The 16,934-nt window shown below is 42.9% G+C and overlaps 1 protein-coding gene across 1 annotated transcript in view; it reads left to right on the forward strand.

Moving 5' to 3' along the window:
- Positions 1 to 16,934, forward strand: part of LOXHD1 (lipoxygenase homology domains 1) — a 140,290-nt gene that overhangs the window by 36,722 nt on the left and 86,634 nt on the right. Inside the window, exons 6-12 of the mRNA XM_032205982.1 lie at positions 3,184 to 3,282; positions 5,002 to 5,150; positions 7,686 to 7,809; positions 9,529 to 9,779; positions 10,532 to 10,667; positions 13,203 to 13,363; positions 14,316 to 14,402. Of these exons, the coding sequence (XP_032061873.1) occupies positions 3,184 to 3,282; positions 5,002 to 5,150; positions 7,686 to 7,809; positions 9,529 to 9,779; positions 10,532 to 10,667; positions 13,203 to 13,363; positions 14,316 to 14,402 (1,007 nt within the window). The remainder of the gene's footprint in view (positions 1 to 3,183; positions 3,283 to 5,001; positions 5,151 to 7,685; positions 7,810 to 9,528; positions 9,780 to 10,531; positions 10,668 to 13,202; positions 13,364 to 14,315; positions 14,403 to 16,934) is intronic.

Genomic DNA, 16,934 nt, shown 5'->3' on the forward strand with positions numbered 1-16,934 from the left:
GTTCTTCCTGCTACATTTTTGTTAGCTGTTTTTCTCTTGGTTCGTGCCTCTGAGGCTGCTAATTTCAGTTCCAGGAAAGCTCTCCTCTCTGTGTCTGCACTGCTGAGCTGTGCCGAGCCTGCACTGCTAGATGGAGTCACAGCTTTTACCAGCCTTACATTAGCATTTTGCATGTTCCCGGTGCTAGGAGAAGCATTCAGGAAAAAAATAAAAACCCAGGCAACATCTTGATGTCTGTTTTGCAGATGAACTTGGAGCCATGTATTGAGATTAAAAAAAGCCAAGTGGGTATTTTTGAAAAGATGATGTTACTGTTTTAAATAATTCATGATTAAGGGCTTGCAGAGTCGGGAACGACATCCACCCATGCTCGAAATGGAGGGTGCTTGACTTCAGCCAGATCTCTGCCTGGGTGCAATGAGAGCCTTTTTCTGCATGCTCCCAGCAGCTGAATCCTCCCTGCCTTTTTGAGATGTAGCATCTCTTTCTGTTTAAATTTGCATCTCCACCATGTAATTCTGCAAGACGAGCTGATGTACGAAGCACAGAAGGACCCCTGAGCAGCGTGAAGTGCTGCTCCCTCTGCTGTAACTGAGTCCTGGATAGCAGAGAGGGAGAAGGTGATGGCAAAAATCCAGCATGGCTCAGCTTGATCCTGCTTGTTCTCTGAATGTGATGGAATTAAACCTGGTCCTGCACTTAGAGCTGAAAGGGGCAGGTATGGAGCATGGAGGAGAGGCATCCAAGTGTATGCCATGAATATCTGTAAGGGGGCAGAGTGAAACTCTTGCAGTTGTCATGACATTGTATGTCGTAGAATTGAGATATAGCAATGTTAAAAACCTTTTCAAGGCATCAGATGGGGCCAAGAATTTTGCCAGGGTTTTGCTTGCTGATTAGCTCTGTTCCTGCAGAAGCTGTTCAAGGTGCCCTTCCTACCCTGTTTCTGGGCACTGCTGCTGATTGCTCTTCGTTGGCTTGCTCCCTACCTGTCCCCCTTGCTGCATGTGTTCAGGCATCCTTCCAGACTATTCGTTGGAGGCACAAAGCCTGATCCTACAAGAGTAATCTAACCTTGGCCACTGACGCTTGCCCTTCTGTGGATCCTTTTATCCTATCGGGCTCTTCTGGCCCCTGGAAAACGGAGTGGAAAATTAATCACTGACACCAGAATAAATAATTTAGAGGAGGTGCACAGAGCAAAGCTTCTTGAAAAATGTGGTCTGTGATTGACGATCCCGGTGTACAGTGGGTCACTTTTAGTTGGAGCAGTTCAGTAACCACATGGGAGCTGTAAATTGCAGCGTCCCTATCCTTGGCTAATGCAAACAAAATCTGTTGGTGTTGGTGTATCTCCAGCAGGTTGTGAGAGCTCTTCAAACTGAAGAAAAAGAGTTAAAGAGAAATATTATCACATTGCTCCCTTGAAAGAGGAGGTTCTGCCCTCCTCTTTCTTGTTATTTAGTATTTATTGCACTTTTATCATTATCATTTTATTTGTAACGGCATGTTTTGCGATGGGGCGCCAAGAATGTCAGCTCGATTTTTAGCCCTTTCAGAGCACATTCATTAAACCATGACAGGTGATTTTCTCTTCTCTTTGGGCTCTGTCCTTGTTCTCCTCACCCCGGGAGCTGAGCGCATCTTTATAATTCAGGGAATGGTCCAACAACCTCTCCTCATACATTTGCTCTCACATCCTCTGCCTCAGGGGAGCATGTGCACCAAAGTGTCTGCTGTCTTTTAGAATAATTTTACTATACACTGATCAAGGTGGAGGAGGCAGGTGACCTGCTCTGAGAGTAGCAGCTCAGGGTTTGTGATGGTCCATAGCTTCTGAGGGAATTAACTGGTTTCTGGTGCTGACTGGAGGCCCAAACAAGCTTCTCCACTAACTTTTCACCTGGAAAAGAGAAAAAATTGTTTACCGTGGATCATGGTGCAAGAAGCTTTATTTTTGCAGGGGAGATGTGGGTAATGTGGTTTGTGCACTTGTCCCTTTTGCACATGCAGAGTGCCCAGGGGTCGGATGGGAGGAGGTGGTGGTCACTAACACAGGCTGTCACAGAGGCTTTGCTGAGGGCATAGATCAGGGCATGTACCGTAGACTTTGCATTACTCTGTAATTTTTATTTTGTGTTTTGCTGCCTGTCTCCAGCCCTGGAGCTGCACAGAAGATATGGTACTAGGTGTGTCATGGTGGAGTTTGCAAGGTAGACCTTGGTGGTAGATTCTGAAAGTTGCTCAAGTTTGCCCCACGTATGGTCACACTGAAGGCCATGGCAGTTTTCTTATCAATTTTAGAAGAAGCAGAGCAAACCCTTGCTGTCCTTTGGAGCTACGTTAATCCCATCCTGATCCCTGGAAGAGCTTGCATCTCAAACTCATTGACATGGGGAGAGAGAAATGTTCGTGGTGTGGTTCACCTGTGTCATTTTTGTGTTCCTTTGTGCCACACATGATGTAGCTTTGTAGTGTCACAGCTACTAGGCTTTACTCATACTTTTCCATTAAATGGAAAAGGATTTTTATTTATTTATTTATTTATTTATTTATTTATTTATTTATTTATTTTTAACTGGACAGAGTAGCAGGGTGGTGCCCTCAAGGTTTTGGGGCTCCTGAAGTGTGACTGACCTTTCCTCAAAATACTTGGTGTCACCAGCCAGGCTTAATACAAGCTGAGCTGCAAAAATAGCTCTAGGACAGCATTTGGACCACAGGGGTCAGGTCTGAGCTGGAGCAGATGGCTGGCTCTGTAATTCACTAATGTTTTTGAAAAAGCAAAGACTGTGTGTAGGTCTGAGATCACTTAATGGCCACGTATCAGCATCAAAATTTGCACCTTCCTCTTACCTATTTCAACTTTTTTGGGAAAAAAGGCCATGTCAGGGCTTGAAATTGAGTGATCTCTGTCTATTGCCATGGGCAGTGAATACCCAAAGTACCAGAGCTCTTCGTATCTGTCCACAGACAATGTCAGTGACAGGGTCTCTGTCTGTGGATTTTATTTCTCTTGTGGAGAAGAGAAAAAAAGGTTTGAGGGTCAGTGTAAAGGATCCAGGAGCAGTGGTTCAGAAGTGCTCTCAAGATAGCACAGCACAGCCTGAATTGATTTGTACTATTATGTTTTTTAACCATTCAGCTATTAATGAGTTGGGATTTCTGCCTCTCTCCTTGCAGTCAACAAATACGTGGTCCGAGTGTTCACGGGTGAAGTCAGCGGCAGTGGAACAGATGCGGATGTCTTCATTAATATCTTCGGTGAGAAAGGAGACACAGGTATTCAAATGCAAATCGTTTCCTAAAATACTCTTTCCTGCTCTGCAGGCCTGCGATCTGAACAACGCACAGCAGCAATCTGGCAAATGCAGAATAATTTGGCTGAGTGAAAGGCACAACAAATGCTGTTGTTAGTGCTGGGGTTTCTCACATCCGCAGCTCCTGGAAGAGGGGTCTGCAGGGCAGCAGTTGTTGCAGGGCTGTGAGCATGGCAGTGGTCACCCTCCACCAAAAATCCCAAACCTGAGAAAATGCACCACCAGCAGAAACCAGTGTGATAGGCACCAGGCCACCAGGGGTCCCAACACCAATGTGTTATTTACAGTGCATGCAATGTGTGCTGAATGTCACAGAATTACAGAATGGCTGAGGATGGAAGGGACCTCTGGAGGTGATCTGGTCTAAGCCCCTTGTGCAAGCAGCACCATCCAGAGATGGGTGTCCAGGACCACATCCAGGCACCTTTTGGAGATCTCCAAGGAGGAAAACTTTTCTGGTCAAATGTTCCATCCTTTCTCTGACCCTGGAAGAATAACGTTCTTCCTTCAGTTGGCATAGGTTGTGGCTGAGCCTGTCTGGTCATTTAGAAAAATAATTTGTCCACATTTTTTACTAGCTTGCTTTAAATTGATGGTAGTAGCTACTCCTTAATACAGAATATATTACAACAGTGGTCCAAGAACTCAAATTTTTTAAAAATAACATACTGTTATCTGAATACTAACAAGATGTGCCCAGACCAAAGTCTCTGGCTCACACCATGGGGAAGAACAGGTGGAAATTCCTGGAGACGCAGCTAGCAAATATCCTCTCTCTTCTGTACTTCACATATCCTGTCAAAGTCAAGAAATAATGGTATGATGCCTGCCAAGTGTCCTTGAGCAGATTATGAAACCTAGCAGAGAGGTCTCATTCTTGATTAATTCTCCAGACTTTTACAAGAGGATTCATTTGATCTCTCCAAAGACTTTTGAAAGTGGGTGTCCAAATCTCAGCCCGTTGTCCAGGCACCCTGTCAAATCTACACAGAGGAATAACACCTCTAGAAAATGATTCATCCCCTACAAATGTAAGCGGGATGCATTGCCCTCTGATGCCTTTCCTGCACAGATTTGGCCGGGTGCCTCAGGCAGACTCTGTCCTACCCTCTTGCCACTAGCACAGAAGCAGCACTGGTTGCAACCCGGGTCAGTGCTTTAATTCTTTTCATAACGATAAGCACCTGCAAGATCTGGAAAAGCCAATGCCCCTGGTCAGGACTTAATTTGAAAATAAATCCTTCCTGTGTGATGTGGTGAAGAATCCTGCGTCCTGAAATGTCAAAATCTGCCGCATGTGAGCAAGCCTCTTTTAAACAGTTTGGAGATTTTAAAAGACATTAAAAATATAAAAGGAAAATGTGGTGGTAGGGAAAAAAATGAAAGAAAAGAAAAAAAAAAAAAAAAGATGCAAGAGCCATCTGGATATACATTTCTGAAAACTCTGAAAGCTGTAAATAACTGTGACATTAGAGTGAAAATCCTTGTCTTTTCTGTGCTCAAGGAAAGGTGCCTTTTTATTAGAATATAAAGTCCTCTGCCTTTACCTTGGATCCTGAGAGAGATCTGGTACCTGGAGAATATTTGATGCAGTCAGCAGTGGCATTCCTTAACATTTCTTCAGTTAAAAATCACACTTGTGCCAACAGCTCCTCAGCTTTTGTATTTTTATATTTTTCAGGTGTGAGGAAACTGGACAACGACAAAGACAACTTTGAAAAGGGAGCAGAGGACAAGTTCACACTTGATGCTCCAAATTTGGGAAGGTTAAGAAAAATTAATATAGGCCATAATAACAAGGGTGGCTCTGCTGGCTGGTTCCTTGCAAAGGTTAGTTACTCCTTAGATGTTTAATGTAAGCATGATGTGGGATCAAAATGTCTCACTTTTTACCTTTTTAATGGCCCAATGCCCAGAAATGCAAGGATGTTTGGTGGCAATATGGTGCATCCTTTAGCTGTGCGTGCACACTGTTCCTGCGAATCAGGTGCAGCAGTTTCCAACTGCGAGGGACCTCTGGGTCTGGGTAAATTGTCCAGCACCTCACAGGGCTTTGTGGTAGTTAGAAAATTCAGTTGTTAATACTGGAATTTACCCGCTCTAATAATATTTCTCTTGTCTCTATCACTGTGGTTTCTCTGACTGATGAGGGGGAATTCTCCAAGCCAGTGCCTCCAAGCCACCTTCCCCCCCCTCTTTATTGACTTAACTCATTACTCAGACAGTAATGATACCAGAGACTAAGAAATATATATTGAGTCTGTTCTCGCTGGAAACTCGCAGAGACTTATAGGTTGGGAAAATTTAAGTAATTTGTCTCTGGCACAACTAAAATATAGACTTGCCACAAAGATCACTTCCTTCCTCTCCCACTTTCCTCCACATTTTAATCTCCTGCTCTAAGGAGTGAAGGTATTGCAGCTTTTAGTGAAATGGCTGAAAGAATACTTAAAAAGAAGAAATGACTCTTTCCTCTAATCTCTCTCTCTCTCTTTTTTTTTTTTTCTTTTTTTCTTTTTTTTTTCCTCTGCTGGTGTAGTTTAACACAGCTGGCTTTAATCTAACCCCAGATTTGTAAAACCTAGATAGCAGGGTGGTTTGATGTATTACCAATGCAAATATTAGCACATGCTTTTTCACCATCATGATATGCAGCTCTAAAAGTTATTATGTTGACTGTCCATGAAAAATGCAGAAGATGAAAATCAGAGCTGTTGTGGTCCCTGTAATAAACAGAGGAGGGAAAAATAGAGAAAAAAAAACTCATTCTCACAGAACAGGTGTGGTCTGCATGATATGATTTTTGATGCTGGTTAGGTAGGTTAAGTCACCCAAAGCAGTGACTAGCTGCAGCCAAGGGGTTATCCCATGTTCTGCAACAAAACCTCTGAAATGTTTGTAATTAAGTAAAAGGCAGCTTTTGTTTTACAAATTTAGTTGGAAGTTTGGAGGAAGAAGCTAAACCATAACTCCATTATTTTCTACTGTTGGTTGATGTTTTTATTCTAACTTGCTCTAATACTGGGGACTCTAGCATTGTCACTCCTGGATGAACTTGCTAAGCATCATTAGTGGTTCCTCTCATTTTTCTTGTGCTTTCTGTGTAGCTTATACTCAGTGCTGTTTTTCTAAATAAATGAATGAACAGAATTAATCCTTTAACAGAAATCCCAAGAGGATGAGCTAGTACCCCAGCAGACACTACTGTCCACGTCTATGGAGGTGCAACAAGAGTCTGTGATGCTACAGGCAATAGTACACTGTGGGATGAGAGACAGAACAGGAAACTGGTTCCCAAAGAATGGTCTCACAAGTCTATCAGGAAGAACAGATTTCAGATTCTCCCTTTTTGCTCTTAAGGGAGGGGGGGGGGAGTGTGGAAAAAAAAAAAAAAAAAAAAAAAAAAGCATTGACTTTCTATCCCTAATAGTGATTTTTTTTCTCTGAGACATAAGCCATACAGGTAAATAGAGATTTTGATTTCTTCTTTTCCGGCTGAAAATCTTCAGTACTCTTTGCTCTTCACTGTGAAATCAAAATTAGAAATCAAAAGAATACTGCAGTAACTCTATGGCAAGCTTCAGGAATGGTGGTAAGAAATGCCTTGCAGCAGGATGTGCAAGAAACTCCAAGTGGTTAACACTGGCTTAATCTAATATTAAGGAGGAAGATTGTTCCCTGCCTTGTTGCAGCAGAATATGTCTAGAGTACAGCCCAGAGCCAAATCCTTCCAAACGAGAAACTATTTCTACCCCAGGGTTTCAAGGCTGTCTTTGCAAGTGTTTCCATCTCGGAGTCACTGAGTGGGATAAGAAGGTATTACTAGGTCACACAAGCTGATCCAACGGTCTTGATTTGTCCTAAAATTCCTTGGTATTATTTCATAACAAGGCTCTGAAGCTGAGAGAGAACGGAGACAGCCTGTTCCCAAAGCAGAACAAAGAGCTGCCATTCAGCTGCTGGAGAAGAGTAGCCAGCAAAGGGGCTCTGGAGAGAAGGAAGACAGGCCAGCCAGCTGGTCTTGCTAGCAGAGACATCTGGTCTCGTACACTGTGAGAGATGCAGATTGAGTTCACTGGAGGGGAAAAAAAAAAGAAAAAAAAGAAAAAAAAAAAAAAAAGAAAGAAGGAAAGAAAAAAGAAAAGTGCCTGTTTTTTACTCACTGATTGTCTGAAATTCTATCTGTGCTAATTAGGGAGTGGTGAGGGATCTGCCTGAGTGTTGAATATATTAAATGTCAGGTGAGAGCATGTACATCGAGCTCCTGCTCTTCTGTCACCTCTTTGTCTAACACCTTTGTCTCTATGTCTAACACCTTTGTTTTTTCCACATGTATTTTGCAAAGTGCTGTTTCTTTTCTCTTAGGTGATCATTGAAGACATTGGCAATAAATGCGTGTACCAATTCCCAGTTGGGCGCTGGTTTGCTTTAGATGAAGATGATGGAAAAATCCAGAGGGACATCCTTGTAGGGGGCACTGAAGCCACAGGTAAAGGCATGTGCTGAATCCATGGTGGGAAATGCAAGGATACAAAGGTCTAATTGCTGCTTCTAGCCATATTTTTGTTAGAAGACTGAATGCCTTGTGCTCAGGGACACCTACAGTGGGCCAGATGTTGGTGACAGGCAGTTTTGTTGAAAGGTCCCTGAACTGTCGTTCCCCTTCCCCCCTCCATGTCTCACTGGTGAAGCTGTGCAGGACCTACATGCTGATCTGTCACCCCATACACCTGAATAAGAGAATGATGGGCAAAGGATGAAAGGTCCAGCATGTGTTTGTGCAAGGCACTCACCAGCCTCCAGAAGGCAGACAGCTGCTAATCCCACAGACACCAAGGTGCCTCACAGTAAGGCATGTTATACTTCAGGCTTGTGAGCCATGCATCCTTTTACAAATCAAGAAGGGTGATGCTGAGCCCCAGAACTGGCTTTTTCATTATCCAGCATGGATAAAAAAAGCAGAGGAAACAAAATGCTATGTCATTGTTAAAGGAAACCTGCCTGAAAAGTCAATAAAATAAATTACTGTGATGCAGAAGATGTCTTAGATATTACACGACCTGTTTTTATTCAGCAGTATAAAGGTAAACACTTTGACTATGGAGTTCCTTTCTTATTTTATGTTTTTACAACACCCGTGGTCTTTTTGTTGCTCCCTGCATGTGTGCAAAGAAAATGATTTGGGTGCAGAATCCTGACTGCAGGGCACATGCTGTGAAAAATGGGGAGAAGATGGGGGGAAAGAAATTTTCCAATTAATACGTAAATAATTTACTAAAAACTGTTTTTATTCTTTTACCATTTGCAAATATGTACTCTTCCTCTCATGAGTTTTGTTGAAGACATTCCACATGCATGGTAAAAGATGCCTGAATATAATTTTTATTGTAACCTTTAAAGAAAGAGATGGTTGTTTAGAAAAGAGTGAGTTCTGATATTTTTGCTTAGTCCAAAGTCCATACTGAAATTTCTGGGTGAAGTTAGCAAAGGAAGGACTTATACTGGACCTGAACTATTTTAACTTGGTCCCTTAAACATTGTTATGCCTACAGAGATGTCTCCTTATTCACCACTATATAGATCTAAGATATGCCTGCCAAAGACCTTTCTGAGAAATAAGGCTTGTAAGAAGAAGTGGTACATTTCTTAGCCTAAAAGTTACAATGGAAAAAAAGAGCAAACATCTTTGCAAATAGACTTCCTTTCAGAAATATTTTTATTTTTTCTAGCTGGGACAATATCTCTCCCGAGTCTTGCTTTGCTGAGATCTCTCTCTCACATTTCCAGAGTTTTGTGCTGCTACAAATCTCACCACCACTGTTTGAAGCAACACCACTCCATCCTTTAAGCATCTTCTGACATATCTGATGCTTGAGACCTCTCAAATTCAAGCAATGTAACTGCCAATTCATTTTTTCCTTCACCTAATTGTCACCATATGGTGATTAAAAATAAAGTATTTTTCCATTGGGCCATGTGACAGGGAGTTTGTCAGCAAAAAACTGTTTCTCTCAGACTCTCTGAAGGTAGCCATGCGTTTCTCAGAAGTATGCGTGGAACAAAAACAAGTGAAGCGTTGCACTGCAAGTTGAAAGTTAAAAAGACCAGTGGGAAATCAGTACGGCCCAATGTAAATCCTATAATAATAAAAAAAAATCTTATATTCAGCTTTTCTTTTTCTTCCTAACTGAATTTCTGATTCCTTCAGGTATTGTGTACAACGTTGCTGTAGTGACAGGAGATATCAGAGGAGCTGGCACAAACTCCAAGATCCACGTAATCCTCCATGGCTCCAAAGGCTTAAAGAACAGTGGGAAGATTTTCTTGGAAGGAGGTGAATTTGAGCGTGCCAGGACAGATCTCTTTAACGTGGAGATAGCAGCTCTTCTCAGCCCTCTCAGCAGGGTCACCATTGGGCATGATAATTGTGGCGTCAGTTCTGGCTGGTATTGTGAGAAGGTGAGACTAAGACGTCTGTAGACAGCTCTCAGGCTGTTTCCTATTCATTCTTAACCTGACCCCAACAACCAAATAAGTTCATTACAAAAAATAATAATTTAAAAAATGGTCTGCCTTTATTTGGATGACAATATCCACAGTTTAGCAAGTCAATATTATACATAATGCATGGAAGTAGCTGATTGCCTCAAAGGCACATTAGATGTGTAAATCAATCACCTACTAATTGGGCTGATTGTCTCTTTGCAGTCACAAAGGCAGAGATTATTTTTCGCTCAGCACCAAAAGCACCTTCAGATGTTTGCCCAATAGGCCAGGCAAAAATGCAGTCTTGGATTGTGCTGAGCATTTCAAAGTTATCATCTAAATTCAGACTTTCCTGAAGCTTTTAGATGCTGCTTTGGAGCCCAGAAAAGAAGTGGCTGGTCACAGCTGTTACTGGGAGGTAGTGGAGCACGATGGGATGTGGGGAAGAGTACAGCATCAGCTGTTTTGCCTTGTCTTGGATGACTCATTTTGGTGTAATTCTGGAGAGGTGTGAATAACAAGACAGAAAGGTCTTAGACATATTTCAGATTGGGAATTGTGCAACCAGTATAGTTAATACCAGCCAGAAAGTCTAAGAAAATTTGGCTTTGAAATCAGGACCAAGCTCCCCAGCTCTGTCTGCATCAGTTACTTACCTCAGTACCAGGGTCCTGTGGGTTGCCAGAGATTGAATATAAACTCACCTTTCCAATCTCTTTCCCTAGGTGGTGGTTTACTGTCCATTCACTGGTATTGAGCAAACCTTCCCATGTGGGAAATGGCTGGATGAAGATGAAGGAGATGGCCTCATAGAGAGGGAGCTCTATGAAATGGTGTCCCTGCGCCAAAGAAGACTGAAAAGTAGGTACAAGTGCCCACGATCTCCTGTGACACCCCCCCCCCCACACCAAGCAACAACACCTTGCATGCCACCCATTTACCATGACATGGGTAGACTTATGATAAAGTAGATGTATAAATGAACAGGGTCCTGTATGAGTTCTGGTTCTGAACATCCTGTTTGGGCACTTAAAAAAAAAAAAAAAAAAAAAAACAAAGAACAAAACATAAAATAAAAATGAAACTTTAAAATGATTTTGAAGAACAGCACTCATTTCCTTACAGAAAGGAATTGGACCTAGCAGTGACCTAGGGTCACTGGGCTGGGGCTGCCGCAGCCACCACCTCACCTTTGCAGACAAGCAGGGCTACATGTCTGACCACTACAGAAGCAAAGAATGGCTGCTCCAGATGAAACAAAACCTAAAAGGACAAAACTGGAGGAAAACAGGCAACAAAACACAAACTGGGAATTGTGCAACCAGTCTAGATGGTGCTGGTTCATCCTTCCTGCTGAAGTCAACCTTTTTTACTCCTGGTCATTGAAGACAAAAACATCTCTTAGTCCTGTCCAGCTGCCAAATATGGCTTGTGTGCAGGGCTTTTGAAGCCTTTTCTCTAGCAGGAGGCAGGCTCATGTATTATACGGATGTGCAGCTCTGGTGCAGGGCAGTGCTCTACCCGCACCACTCTGGCACCCGGCTGTGTTGAAGGGAAACGCTGGGTCGCTGCTCTCTCGCCTGCGTCGGTGTGCATGTGTGAGCAGAACGTTTTAATTAGGATAATAGACGCAGTTTAATCCGGATGCTTCGGGTGGGCTCCTGCTTAAGCAGCAGTTCATTTAAATAAGCTTTATCTAAATGTTAGTCGGTGTTACAACCACATTGCGCCTCTGCCTCGGTCCATTTAACTAAAGCATCTGCAACCTTTAACCCGCTATTATCAGCTCTGATTGTTATTGACAGGCTAATTCCCCTGCTGCCGCAGTGCAGGAGATAGACAGAGAGCATTAGCCCTGAGAAATCCGTGACCTTTAGCTGCCAGATTATGGAAGCGTAAGACTCGGCGTTAGACAAGACCTATTATGTCATCTTGCCTATCTCCCTGTGCACGCAGGACTGTCCCTTTCTGCAAGTTGATCAAAGCTTGGTTCATCCTCGCTTTGGGTATCCATGGTGAAATCAGTCCCTGCACAGCGTCTGCAGTCTGCTCCCCCAGCAGATTGGAGCTCGGCGTGTAGCTCGTGTTTATCCACAGTCTCTTTTTTGCCCCCTTATCTTCAATGTTATCGGGAAACAGTTGTGTCAGGTCTAGCTCTCCCTGGTGCTTGTACCCTGGGGGAATATTTGCTTTGGCTCTGAGAATTCCCCAACTGCCTGGATGTGAAGGGACGTGCAGATAAGCAATGGGGGAAGGTGCCCATGAGCCCCAGGAGGCTGGTGATGTGTGCCTAGGGGACACCCAGTCCCTGCAGACCTGTCTCACACCGACTTCTCCCTGTGTGGTTTCTCTCTGACAACCCTCTATCTGCATTTAATCCCTGTACAAGCTCCCCTTGCCCCTCCCTGCACACATGGCTTCTCCTTTCCCTCAGCAAAAGGTCAGAGGGGCCAAACCCTGCAGACGAGAGAGGTCTCTGGTGTCCCCGTTGCCCTTGCTCTCTTCCCTGGGGAGGCCAGGCTGCTGCATCACGTGCTGTGCACTGACTTGGCTCTGCTTCATTGCTGCTCAGATAAAGCTTGCTGCTGATTTCGGAGGAGAGTCTTCATGAACATTTTGAATTTTATTAAAATAGAGGTGAAACTTTTTTTAAAAAGAAAACTTACTTTTATCCTTTTTTTTTTTTTTTTTTTTTTTTTTTTGGTAGCTGTCATCTCCTTTTTGCAATCAAATGCTGAGGAGATCAGTAAAAGTCTAATTTATATGCACGTCATCATACTTTTACATTCCATTCTGGGCTCTGAAGGTCAATCTGCACTCATGCGGGCTGGGGCATACTGAAAGGGTTAGCAACTCTTTCATTAGGATTTGTTAATAATTCAGTTGATGTATGAGTCAGGAAAGAAACCTGTTCCTTTTCCTGTAGGTGCTGCAGATATGAAATACAGTATTACCAATAAAGAATGCAGATGAGGGTCTCTCCAGAAGAAATAGTTTCACTTTTTCATATGTGCAACCATCCTCTGATGAAAACCAATGTAAAGTCACTGGAGGTAATTGTGCTGGAAGCTAGAGTTGTGGGTGCTGGAGAAGTACACCGAAACTACACAGATGGAGCACATCCTTGGGTCCTTACTTTGTTAGTAATGTATGACATGAAAGAATATGGCTCACCTGCAAAAAGGTGATTTATGTGTTTTCACATTTTATTTTAAATGAAAACACAGAATTATAGTTCTAGGCAATCTCATTTCTGTATGCCAAGTGGCAGCTGATTATGTTTGTGCAGAACAGGATAAAATGTCCTGATTTGCTTTGCTACCATCCAGACCTCTCTACCACCCAGAGAAAAGAAAGAAAGAATTCTGTTTTATTTGTTTGTTTATTTGCTTTCAGAAAGCCCCTGGTCTCTGTGGATCTGGACAAGTGACATTAAGAATGCAGGGACAGATGCCACCATCTTTTTCCAGATTTATGGAGACAAGGGGAAGTCAGATGAGATGAAACTGGACAACAATTCAGACAACTTTGAAACTGGACAGACTGACAAATTCATGGTATGAATCTGATGTTAGTAATAAATTTGGCTTAGCATTGTTTTTTGGGGTATTAGAGTCAGCCCTGTAGAGAAAATCACCAGCGTGAGACCTTTACCTCTATATATCTATCGTTCTGAAGTGGACATGAAGTCATTCAGTTTGCTGGTGATGCAAAATGATTTCCTCACCTGTGGATGTGACCTGTCTTCTCCAAACAGGGCTTAGGCTGGTGTTCCACATTGCTCAGGTGGTGATGACTTCAAGTTATGGTTGTGCTTAATTGCCACATCTTCTCCGTGGCTGCTGAAGGAAATAGTCATTACCTTCAAACTCACTCACACCCATTTAGGCCATGTCTTTTTTAATAAGAATTAGCTATGTACAGGAGAATTATAGAGGTGTTTCCTCTCCTTTGTGATCTGGTCTTCAGCCTCCATGAATGTTAGGGGCTGAACTTAAATGGCACATTGAGTCTGGATGCTGGTGAGGGTCTTCTTTCATTCCCATCTCCGTTTTCTTTTAGGAAAAAAATACATTCCCAAATTTAATTGGGGGCTCGTCAGGGAAACCTTGAGAAACAAGAGATTTTAATTTGTGGCTGAAGCAAAAATATTTACCCCTTTTGCACCAACATCCACAGCTGCCTTCTGGAGGAAGCATGGCTCTGCTTTGCAGGCCCTGCTTGAGATCAGGCTTTAGTTCTTACTAGCTCTTAATGGTTTTAAGCAGCTCTCATGATCAAGAGTGTCTGAATTCAGTCTCTGTGTTCTCCCCTCCTGAAAAGAGAGGCCACACGTCGTCTCTGTGGGGTAAGGTTCATTATTTTTAAAGAACATTAGTATTTTAGTCTAGTTTTCAACTTCTCTCTCATTTGTCTCTTAAAAAGTGATCAGTGGTGTCCTTGGTATGGATGTTTTGCTAACTTACAAAAATGTACATGTATAAAGCTCTTTTGTTTCCCCCTCTATAGATTGAGCTCCCTGATCTGGGCACATTTTATAAGCTTCGGATATGGCATGAGAAAAGAAATCCTTTTGCTGGCTGGCATCTGAATAAGGTGAGAGGACAGCAAGGAAGGATACACCTGACAAAGCACATTGGTCACAGAGGTGTGTCGTGTCAGTCCTGGGTCACTGTGTTCCTCAGCTGGCAGCTGAGTTTGATGTGCAGTGGTCAAAGGTGAATCCATTTACAGACTGTGCTGGCTGAGGGGTGGAAGTGGAAATCGTGCATGAAAACAAGACGTAAAGGAGAGCACGCTGAAGCCTGGGCAAGAATATGCAGGGAGAGATGGATTCAGTGCATGATTCTGTGAGGACATTCCTTCCTATCCCTCTCAGTTTAGCCAAGATTTGTATGGAAAATGGGAGCAATGTGAAAGGGCAGCTCCAGACGGCCCAGATTGATGGTGAAAAGTGCATTCCCCCTTCTTTCCAGTGTCAGACCATTGTAGTCCCCCCTCACTGCTGCCAGAAGTTTTCCCTTGCCTCTCAGAAATCTTTCTAGTTTGAGATTGCTACTGTAAAGAGTGGCAAACTGGTCCTTTTATGGCCTATTTAGGCTGGTCAGAGAGACAGACTGACTTATGGGAGACTCCTACTATACAGTGGAGTGTAACCTGCCATGAAGCAATGACAGCCCTGTTGCCAGAGATGGACCTGTGCAGACTGGAGGAGCCTGTGGAGGCCATTCAGCAGAGAGCAGCACTGTGCTGCCTGGGGGATAAACATGGTGATCTGCTTGAACTCCAGTCACATTTTCTTTGTTGCACGAGCAACAATCTACCACACTGTCAACCCTCACCTAGGCCTGCAGAACAGCAAGTTCATCTCTGAGCTTCACCCTTACTTCTTCTGTAGTGCTTGGAAGGCTTTCTCTGCACTCAAGAAAACATACACTTTTGCTCCACAGCCATAAATAACTGTGATGATAAATCACAATTTACCACTTAGAGATTTGTCTTGCATGCCTCTGACATGCTTTGACAGATTCTACTCTCTTGCATGGCCAGGGAGCTGTGAAAGCATACACAGCCAAACGCTGCTCTAGTCTGGGGAGCACATCAAGCACTGTGGTGTCCTCCACATGGTGGGAGAAGGTGCCTGGCTATGGTATTTATCAGAAAAAAAGTGCTGGTCGGACATCAGGCCAGTGCAATTTTGTTGAACAGTTTGTTTGCAGATGATAAGCAAGAATGCTTAGACTTTCCATAGTTTTACATTTCCCTAAGTATGTCTTCTTTTCCTGCACAGCAACTGTGTTCAGGGAAGAAAAAAAGGATCTCATAATGTATTTAGGATTCATCTGAGGCCAAACTGCCTGACCAAACATGGTGATGATGCTGGAACTCAGTTTGCCTCTAGACAGCAAGTCTGACACTTTCTGGATGCATCAGGCTGAGAGCACATAAATCCCACTGCTTGTGTGTACATTACAGCATCCCAGAACTTCCAGCTGAAAACTTAACAATGGTTCCTTAACAGGTTTCAGTCCTCTCACATGTCATGCTGGGCTTACTCTACTTTCAGGCAAGCGTACATTTTCTACTACAAGAAGAACCATACCACTCAGTCCAAACTTCCATCTATCCCAGCGTCTTCTCTCATATGTCACATAAGTGCATGATTTGAGAACAATTAGAAAAGGACAAGCATTTATGTTATATTCCCCTAATATTCTCCCATCTTTTGACTTTTCCCAATTGGAGATGTACTTCCTGAGCAGATCTACTAAATACAAAGAGTTTAGCAGGTTTCTCTTCCATTTATTTGCCCAAAAGTTTCTGTCTCCCCTAGAACATTTAAACTTTTAGCAACCATAATGGCTTCAGCAAGGACTTCAGAGGTTGAAGATGTCCTTCTGTTTGCTTTGAACTTTGCTCTACTAGGATCATTTGATGCCTGCTATTCCTCGTAGCAAAGAGAGAGTGAACCCCCTCTGCCTTCTCTATTCCACCTGTGATTTTGGAGACCTTTGTGAGAAAAAATCTCACATAATTTTCTTCAGACAGGACCTTCTGTGAAGCTATTTTATTCGCGATTGCAATGGCGGGCATCCTGTCAATTAGGAGCGCATTTTAGTAAACAAATCATAACCAATCATAACTTTTTATTCCCTATTACCTGACGTCTGATCACCTCCCCTGTTTCCTCATTGGCTGAGTACTACAGGTTCACAAGCCACTCAACACTCCTCTATACCATATATGTACAATTTTTATTTTTTTTTCAACCCTTAAATTTCTCCTTTCTTATGTTTTGAGAACTTGTGATCTTTGTTTTACTGTTCTCACACTGCTCATCCTGTTTTTCTCAAGCTTCTCCCTTGTTTTGTAACAGTGAGACCTTCTACTGTCCACTCCTCTACTTAGCATTTCTCCTTATTATGACTACACAACTACCTTTGAATACAGAAAATTAGTTCTCTACTACAAAAACACAACTTTGTTTCTCACACCTTCATCATACCCTCTCTTTAGGTGCTCTTCCAGCCATCAGCAGGTTCTTACCTTATTTGCTGCTTATTCATTTGGAAGACACTCCACAACTTTGATCATCCTTGCTGCCATTTCTGGTGTGTTTCCTAAACA

Source organism: Aythya fuligula, chromosome Z (assembly GCF_009819795.1).
Source record: "Aythya fuligula isolate bAytFul2 chromosome Z, bAytFul2.pri, whole genome shotgun sequence".
Classification (NCBI taxonomy): domain Eukaryota; kingdom Metazoa; phylum Chordata; class Aves; order Anseriformes; family Anatidae; genus Aythya; species Aythya fuligula.